Here is a 9,734-nt window from a genome sequence, read left to right as displayed (position 1 = left end):
TATATATATGTGATTTCATTTTAGTTTAAGTTAGAAGTGGAAAAAGGGTGGGTTTGGATTAAAACATTTTCATAATTGCAGTATTATTGCTCACTGATGCATTTATACTGCAGTTTGAGGGTGTTTTAGCTTTCCTAGAAGGGTGTCTAGAAGAATCAACAAACAGTTCTGGAATATTTTGAGCCAGAAAAAATGTTTCTATCTTTCTATGTTTTTTTTTCAGAGACTTAGCAATATTTCAGCAAATAGATTCTTCAGAACATACTTTTGGCCTACTTTGTAAGAGTCTTGTTATAAATGAAGAATTACTTGAAAGAATTAACAGGTAGCAAAATAAAGTTCAGTTGCACACAAGAATTTCACTTGTTAATGACTGCAGCGACTTTTAAATAATTGTTTGTAGCTGTGTTAGACTGTGTACAGGCAGCTATTTGGCTTCACAATATAGCAGAAAAGGTAATCTTATTTTGTTCTTACCTATGTAGTACCTCTTCGAATAAATAATTGTTTAGAAGGCTGTGTGTTTCCTTTGTGAAAAGCGTCGTGCACCCTTGACCAAAAGTGGAAAGCCTGTTTTTTGCCCTGCCTTTCTAGAGGAAGGGCTACGGCTCTGAGTGCATGGTCTCAACTGGCAGAAAGGTTGCTTGCACCTTCCTGTGATCTTTGTAATGCCAGTCCTTCATGCTGAATCTAAAATGTCTTTCCAAGTTTCATCAGTTCTGCCTAAATCCTAGTCAGCAGAATTATATTTCAACTGCTAGGTAAGTAGATACCTCAGCATATAGACAGAAAAAATTGAGTGAGTGGGAAACAGGCAATATTGTCCCCTTCTAGCGTGCTGGTCTTGGCAGGCTAACTGGAATATTTCAACCTGCATTTAGAGAAACAGCTTGCCAGAGGCAACAGCCTTCGTTCAAGACAGAGATGATGGACAAGTGCTCTTTTGTAGAGGTCTTTTTGTGCAAGTTTGTGATATTAATAATCTGTGTCAGTTGAGATAAGGACTGCTAATCTTTGTACTTGCCAGTTCTGCATCGCAACCTTCACTTACTGAACTTTGAGAGCAAGGCAAGATTTAAGGTACTCTTTGGACAAATTCAGCCTAACTAATTTCATTTTAAGTATTCTTTAATATTTTTAAGTGGTTTTTCTTCGAATTATTGAGATTTAGAGTAAAAGTTTAGAGACAGTTAAAGTGAAATTCTCGTTGAAAACAATATCTAGGTTTAAAAGTACCCTTTCCTTCTGTGAACAGATTAAACAAAGCTGCAATATGAATTGCAATACTGATAGAAATGGTGGATGTGCCTGCAAGTGGAAGATGACACTGAAATACAGTTTTCAGTTTGGTATTTGCAATATGTGTTCACTAGAGACCCTCTAGTATTACTCATAAATAATAAAGTCTGCTTACTAAATTGTGATACTGGTATTACGTTTTGTATTCCTGAAGCACTTACTTCTCATCCAGTAACTGTTCTGTTACAATAACAGTTTTAAATAAGCGATACTGTTAGATTTAGAAGTGTTATTTCCACAGAAGAGGGAGAAGTCATGTATGCTGGTTAGTTTGGGAACAGTTTTCTAAAACAGCAGTATTATTTTTATTGAAGGGTGCTGTATAAAGAAGTGATCACAAGGCATGATGAATTGTATTTTTTTTAATATCACGGTATTAACTGTATACTTGATCAAACATCAGAAGACCTCACAAAATATGTTGTGTGTGATAAGTTTTCATAATTTGTTCCGTTTTATTTAGATAATCTGTCAAAATGCTTTGTAGCTTTCCATAGTTTTATTGTTATCACTTTAAATGGGCTGTGATACCACACCATTTAAGTGAATGTTTGCTGAACTTGTTTAGAATTGCAAACTCAGATTGCCTTTTGATGGAAAGAGTAAACCACTTGTTGGCTTTTAATATCAGTACCTGTCCTGCTGGCCAATCTCTATGATAAAATGTATAGTAGAAAGAATGCTATAGAATACATGCAAGGTGGTGATTTAATATGAGTTTGAGCGTTTGGGATTCAGAACTTGTTTTGTGCTTTCTCCCTCAGAATGGTAGTATGCCTTTAGAATTCTTCTGTGTGTTGCAGTAAAATCTTTGTAAACGTGGAATTGCATTATTTTAATGGAGCAGGAATCATTGTATTTCTTCTTTGTATGGCTTTGGTTTTATTATTTTCTTCTGGACCTTTTTTCCTTTCTTTTCAAATTCATTTAAGTAAATAATTTTTTTTTGCTTTTTTTACCTTTTATTTCCAAAATTGCTGTCAACCAGGAATTTATATATTTAGTAGCTACCAAATTAAGTAGTAGTAGTAGTTTCAAATTAAGCTTTGAACTGATGACTTAGAGATAAGAATTCTGAGTGATCTAGCCTGTGCATTTTCTACACCCCTATCCCTGAAGTACTAGAGTAAAATTAGGCACAACGTATTTGCCTGTCTGGGAAATAGGATTTTAATCAAATTTTAACAAACGTCTGAATTTCAGATTCAGAGAAGATGGCACAATATTTAGAAGAGGAACGACATATGAGAGAAGAAAACTTGAGACTTCAAAGAAAATTACAGAGGGAAATGGAACGTAGGGAAGCGCTCTGCAGGCAGCTGTCAGAAAGTGAATCCAGCTTAGAAATGGATGACGAGAGGTTTGTATTTTCTAGCCAACCAGATATGTAGGCATTGAGTTTATTAATCAATACTCAGACTTGGGTTTTTTGAGTATTACAGAGTTAGTATGTATAGAAATAACCTGTATATGGACTAATATATGTATCAAATTTCAGCATGGTCTGGGAATACCTTCAGTAGAATTGTATCAGACTTGTGTAGAAATTGCATTAGTTTTAACAGTGAGAAAGAAAATATTAGTATCTGAAGATTGCTTAGGGTTTTGATAATGTGTATTGAAATAAACATAGCTGTGGAGTTGAGATTCAGGATAATTTGATCATAGTATCTTTGTTTTGCCCCTAACTTGGTAACTGCAAGGAATCCTGTGAGGTAGGAACAGTGTCCTTACTTGGGGCTAATTTGTCCTTTGCAGAGAGTAAAATGTGTTCAGCCAAACACCAAAGGATCTTGTGTAAAGCCTTAGACAGGGAAGCGTTTCCAGAACTGTTCCTGTTTGGTTGTTCTTGATGTGCAAACCTTGATTATTTTTTTTTTAATTACTATTTCTTCTCCACTGCAAGCTGCATTGCTTGCACTGACCTTCCAGATAGCCTTGAGTTTTTCATGGTTTTATGTGACGTCTTTAAAAGTTTTCTCCCGTCATAGTCAAATGACAGTGTTACATCTTGAAAGAGGTTTTTTTTGTACACTTTGAATAAAATATTCTTATTTCTTATTACTTGCTCATTATTTTGTTTTATTTTGGATTTATGGTGATACTTAAAAAAACAAGTTTCCCTGTGCCACGAATTCTTCTGATACTGATATATTTCTTCTCGAGTCATCAGTGTATTTGTTATAAGCCATAATTTACCAGAAACAAAGTACCAGATATTTTGTTTCAAGGAGCACCCTTAAAGTTCAAGGTAGAGTTTTCATTTTAATGAAGTGCTAGGCAACTGACATATATCGCAGTAAATTTGCTGTTAAGACATAGTGAATGCTATATAAATTAAACTGTTTGAAACACAGGATTCTGGTGTTTGAATCTATTTTCATTAGCCTAATATTTTCTGTCAGTATTTACATTGTATTGGAAGTACAGTCAAAATCTAAATCCAGGTGAATTACCAGTATTAATCAAAAAATGTAGAGTATCCTAGTAATTTTTTCATCGACCAGGAGGTGTAGGTAGTAGTAGTGAATAAAATGCCAGAAAATTTGGTTAACTCCTCTGTACATCTAAGAAATTTCATCATCATATTCATTTTCTTGGTACTACAAAGGTGTGACAGAATTGCTCCAAAACAGGTGTTTGCAGTGCAAGTAATGCAAAGTAAAGGGAAGGACAAAGCAGATATTAGGTTAGTTGTAGGAGAAATGCGTAGACAAAGTAATTGTGGAACTACATGCATTGGTGACTTTAAAATGTGAATTTTTGTCAGCTTACATTATCTTCATAAAAATGATGGTGGTGATGGATCAGATATCCTTTTTTTTCAGTTGCATTTTGTTAGCTGATGATACTTAATTTTTGTTGGTGGAAGTAGTTGAAGGTGTTTTTCTGAATGCAAAATATACAGCTCTCCCAAAACTACTTCTTCCTGACTAGCAATAGCTTTGTCTTCTCAATCCCCTCCATCCTGTTCTCTGGAGTAACAGGGAAATATCTGAAACCAGGATGCCTACTATTCCATATCATCTGATCCAGGTACTAGGATGATGTACATAAAATTATCTTGATGTGGAGTAAAATACAGTGAAATCACAAAGACCACGCTGCCTTGCTGTCGTACACGTGCTGTCTGCATTACAAGTTACTGTGTGTTGCAGAGGTAGCCTGGTCAGGTCAGTTTTCCTAAACATGTCACTGGTAGCTCTTTTGAAAACTTTTATATTTAATTAAACTTTAATGTGCCTGTAAATTAATTTCCTATTGTTCTCTATTGCAGCTACTTTTATTACCTGATCTACCCAAATTTAAACCAGCTTTGGTATCACTACAGTGTACTGCCTGTATTAGGTGTTAAGTCTTTGTAACTGAATATCCTGGTTAAAAATCAATAATATGCAGTATCAAAGTGTGTTTCAAATAGTTTATGAACTGATTCACAGACCTCAAAGTAGTCATCATTGTGAGTTCCATCAAATAGAAATATTTTTAATGCTGGAAATAAACGTAGCTACTAAATGTTTTTGAGGACACAGCGGCAGAAATGGACACAAGTCAGAGTCAGAGGGCTGTTACATAGCTAATTTTGCCAGCTGCTGTGCTGTGTCCAGCAGAGAAACACAGCTAAATGTAATAATGTAAACCCAAGTGCACTGATTTGCAACAATATGTGGAGGAGGAGGTGAGCGGGGGAACCTCTAATCTAGACAGTGACTGAAAAATCAAGGTGGAAGGTGCATAAGCAAGTAAACCTGAAAGCTGCCAGCCTAGTGCTGTGGAAAAAATACATAAAATTACTTTCGAGATACAAACAGTAAGTGGCGAGTAGGAGCAGTTTGTATTATTTTTATCTCCTTTTACGTAGCACTTCATAGCTGTGAATAAGCTTCACTGTATTCAGTGAGTAAGGTGCAAATAAATCAATACAATTATTACAGATGGGGAAAAATGCTTTGCCTGAGGTTCTACTATGTTCAGTTTATCATAGTGAAGTGTGGGAGGCGTATTGCAACACAACTTGGAAGTATCTTTAGTGGGAGAAAGTCCTGGGTTCAAAATGTCTCTGTTCCAGTAGCAAAGGACACAACGTGCAGATGGCTGAATGTTGACAACACAGGGGTTCAAGTAGGAAACAGAGCATGTTTTTAACTGTGAGGCTGATCAGCTGTTGATACAAATTATCAGTACTTCAATGATTTAATTTTTTGTTACCCTCCTTTCATGATTTCAGATCAGTGCTGAATGCCTTTCTGGAAGATACACTCCAGCCAGCCAATCTGTTGAGTTCAATGTGTAGAGATTTGTGCAAGAATGTAGTATAGGTCAGATTGGATGACATGATTTTACCTCTGGCCTTAATATGTACTGTTCTGATCATGTGCAAGTTGTACACTTTAACTGCAAGTGATTAAGTTCATGTATTTCCAGTGAAAGTTAAGCCAGTATCTGAGCCTTCAGCATGACAGGAGTTCCTGTCATGACTTCCTAAAGGTGACTGGTCGTTCAGTAATCTCATGTGGTTCTTACAGGAACTGAAAACACCACAGTGAAACATTTAAAACGTGTCACATTTTAAAAGCTTTGATCTAATTATTCTTTACTTTTTTTTCTATTAGGTATTTCAATGAGATGTCTGCACAAGGATTAAGACCTCGCACTGTGTCCAGTCCTATCCCTTATACACCCTCACCAAGTTCTAGCAGACCTATATCACCTGGTAAATATTTAACCCAGTTTCTAAAATTATTGTGTGCATCATGTAGTAATGTGCCCTATTAATATATTTAGGTCAGCAGCCTTTCAGAGATAGTCCGGAGAAAGAAATCTGCATCATAAATGTAATAGTTTTACCTTAGGTGTCATCTGGTGCAGCATGGTTTCAGATGGTTCTGTTTTATACTGTGAACAGATATTAAAGGTCATTTAAGTAGTTATCTCTTGAACTTTTATTTCTTTTTCTTTTCTCTCTCTTTTTCTCTCTTACTCTCTCTTCCTTTTTATTTTTTCCCCTCCGTAGAAATTGCCCAACAGGATACATAGTTCAAACAGATTTCTAGGCTTTGGTGATGAACTAATAATGGGACTGCTATTGTGCTCTGAATCAAAACTTCTTACAGAAGTCTAATCTTGAATGACTTAGAAAAAGTAATTTTCCATCTCTCTTCAACAGAAAAATGGCTTTTATACTTCTGCTATTTTCTATTGTAAAACAATAACTATAAAACTAAGAATTCCTGTCTCTAGTACTCTGTATAACAAAGGCAAAGTAACCTTTTCTGAGTCTTTAATTACTGAATATATATTTTTTTTTAGTAAAACAAAATACAGTTATGTTAACACATTTATTGACTGAAAAATAGCCCTCAAAATTGTGCTTGGACATTGATTAGAGACTAATATAACGGTTATATTTCGCATCAAGTGATTGCATGACTTGGCACGCTTCGTTTGGGAAATGGTGTGCCTGAATTTGTAGAAACGTAGTCTGAAACCAGTTAGAAATGCTGTAGTTTCATATGGACAGCAAGTCAGGTTTAATGGGTCAGATTCTGACTCCTAAATCCCAGAGCCTTTCGTGCTTGCATGGCTTGAGAGGCTGCTTTTGAGGACTCTTGCAAGCTGAGATATCACTGAGATTTCTAACACAATGCGTGGAACCTTGAAGATTGTGGAAGTATTGCTACTCCTAAGAAGCTGGGGATTATTTGCTGTAATTACCAATTAGTTTTTAGTGTAGATGAACTGTTCTATGCTTTGCTTCTGCAGCTAGGCTAGATAAAGATTTTGGGCTGCAGAGATGAGCTCCCTTGGTTGTACGTGCATTAGTCTCTTACTGCTTCTTTGACTGCCATGTAGGCTTGTGTTTGTAGAACTGCTGTAGCTAGTTTATCCCAAAGCACTCCAGCACTGTAATGTTGCAGAAGTGACAAAGTGGGCTTTTTTTACTTTCATTGTTCTGGGCTCTTGTTCCTGACTTTTGCAACACATTGTCACCTACCTGAGCATTAACTTGTTTCTGTCCTTGCGCTTACAAAAGGACTTAGTTATAGGATATGGGCTGTACAGACAATTAGACTGTGCAGCCAAAAAGCAGATTAATTTTGTTAATCTGCATTGTTTAACTACTCTAAAATGACAGCGATTCCATTGGAGTCACTTGTAATTTGCACCATAGGCGTACACTGGGGATGTAGCAGAGTCAAACTTAGAATTGAAGGAAGCAAGAGGAATATGTTTTCTTGTATGACGTTATTAGTGATCTGAGGCTTGGGTTTTTGGTTGGGTTTTGTTGGGTCTGTTTTCCCCAAGATCCTGTCTCATCAACTGTAGGCACAAACACAGATACACAGTTAGATGCAGAAACACAGATACATGCAGTGAAAGACAGACCTGGGTGTTAGTGGATACTGTAGCTCCAGTGGCACTGTTTTGCATTGATTTAGTGTTGAAGAAGTGTGGTGTTATAAAAGTTTAATAGACCTTCAGAAATTTTTTTGGTCATAATTCTCCAAAGCGTTTGCTAACGTCTAATACTAAACAGTTAAAAAAAGTCTTGTCTCTTACTGTACTTATATTTTTGTCAGAAAGCAATAATGAGCTAAAGGCTTTGGAAAATGTACTGCTCTGAGAAATATGCAGAAATACTCAAAACACTTCAAGGTCTGAGCTTTAAGCACTTAGCAATTGCTGTTTCTGTTTACCTTGGCTATACGGGCACTCTGCACTTTTATGAATTAGTTCTTACAGAAAGGAAGTATTTAGATGGAAGAATTAGATATTTGTACATCTGAATATTAGACTTTCCTTAATGTGGATAAAACAAGTTGTAATTTGAAATGTTAGTTGCTAGCCTAGTCCAGCTAGCAGCTAATCCCAGAATGTTTTAACTTCACAGCCCTGAAGATCTTTGGGTCCATTACCTATAAACACTGAGGCAAAACAGGAGGAAGCCTGGTTGTGGTGTGCCTTGGAGGAGCCACCTCCTTTGCAGACACCCATAGTGGCCTGATGCTAGATGGCTTCTCCAGACACAACCTCTCTGCCTCTTCAGACTGTGTTTTGTTCAGGGAGGCAATTCCTCCGAGGAGAAATGGAAGGCTGGGTGGAAACACTGGTGGGCTAAAACTAAGCTGGCAGGGGAGCCTTACACTGTTTATGTTAACTGAAAAGTTATGCCTAACATTGTGTAATGTATTTTTTGAAACGTATGGTGGTTTATTACAGGAAAATAATTTTACATCATGCTTTTCAGTACAATGAATGCTTTTTAGATTTCTAATCTAGCAGCAGTTACCATTTCTTAACCTATCATTGATCCAGAACTAAGAAATTCAATAAAACCTCACAGTGTAGTTTGTAGTATAAACAAGAACGTTGATGATACCTTGTTTTAACAATTTTTAGGTCTGTCATATGCAAGTCACACAGTTGGTTTCACACCACCAACTTCACTGACTAGAGCTGGAATGTCTTACTACAATTCCCCAGGCCTTCATGTGCAACATATGGGACCATCCCATGCTATTACAGTAAGTATTTAAAATGTTAAATACTTGTTGCCAATGCCAGTTTGGTTTTTTAAAATGCTGGTTGCTTGTCCTTAAGCTTTTTTACAAAGTGTTTTTGTAAATGTTTGGTTTTTGTCTCCTTATTCCAAGATACCTATTGCTGCTTTCTTCAGCCCTGATTTTCCTCTTCACCCCTCAGAAACTGATTCTTTTTGGAGAACCTTGTTTTCTGCAAAACAATAGGATGTGTTGTCATCCTAAGGACAGTCATAGGTATTATCTTATGGAGCAGCAGGCAGGGTGTGAGAAGCGATGTTCTAAGCTACTAAGCCTATCCCAGGAAGTAAAAACATTGCTTTCATTTTTCTCCTAGTCTCCACCATCTGACGGATGAGTCATCTGAGGTTGCTCCAAGCTCAGGTTTTCTTCAGGATGACACTCAATGCTACCATCATGTCACTGTAACAGGCAGTTAACTCTTATTTTCTGTTCTCATTGGCAAAGAAGAAAGTTAATATAAACTTTTGTTAGGGCAATTTCTCATATCTTTCAACTGGATTTATTTCCTTTTACCTGCAGCGTTTTATACATTTCTACTTAACTGTGTTTCTTCTAAATATCTGTGGAGTTTAATGAGCAAACAGAGCTTCAGTATTAACCATTTGGCAAAGTATCTTATAGTTGTTGTGTCAATACCATTTTGATTCTTCTCAACAGATATGGTGGTATGTAAATATCCTACAAGGCTTTTGCATATACTTGTCATTCTCAGATGGGAAAGCATGTTTCAATACAGTTTTTAGTAGAATGCTAAAATATGACTGCTTCTAAAATAGTTTAGGTGAGCGTGCAAACATAATTGGCAATTTCTTTGAGCAAAGTTTGGTGGGTACGCTCCAATGGTGGGTGTAGAACAGGAGGGAAGCTGGA

General features: G+C 36.4%; 1 protein-coding gene across 2 annotated transcripts in view; it reads left to right on the top strand.

Annotated features, from left to right (window-relative positions):
* The first annotated feature begins 2,483 nt into the window (after positions 1 to 2,483).
* Positions 2,484 to 9,734, top strand: part of LOC104538357 (coiled-coil domain-containing protein 6) — an 11,871-nt gene continuing 4,620 nt past the window's right edge. The window contains exons 1-4 of one of the 2 annotated variants that reach the window (XM_010181528.1): positions 2,484 to 2,659; positions 5,913 to 6,013; positions 8,701 to 8,825; positions 9,178 to 9,336. In XM_010181528.1, the coding sequence (XP_010179830.1) occupies positions 2,514 to 2,659; positions 5,913 to 6,013; positions 8,701 to 8,825; positions 9,178 to 9,198 (393 nt within the window). In that variant the 5' untranslated portion in view covers positions 2,484 to 2,513 and the 3' untranslated portion in view covers positions 9,199 to 9,336. Of the gene's footprint in view, positions 2,660 to 5,912; positions 6,014 to 8,700; positions 8,826 to 9,177; positions 9,337 to 9,734 lie in introns of those variants that run through there. The other variant, XM_010181527.1, reaches the window with a different exon arrangement.

This window comes from Mesitornis unicolor, unplaced genomic scaffold (genome assembly GCF_000695765.1).
Source record: "Mesitornis unicolor isolate BGI_N332 unplaced genomic scaffold, ASM69576v1 scaffold27603, whole genome shotgun sequence".
Classification (NCBI taxonomy): Eukaryota; Metazoa; Chordata; class Aves; order Mesitornithiformes; family Mesitornithidae; genus Mesitornis; species Mesitornis unicolor.
The sequence above is the reverse complement of the archived record's forward strand: the minus strand, read 5'-3'. Positions and strand labels throughout refer to the sequence as shown.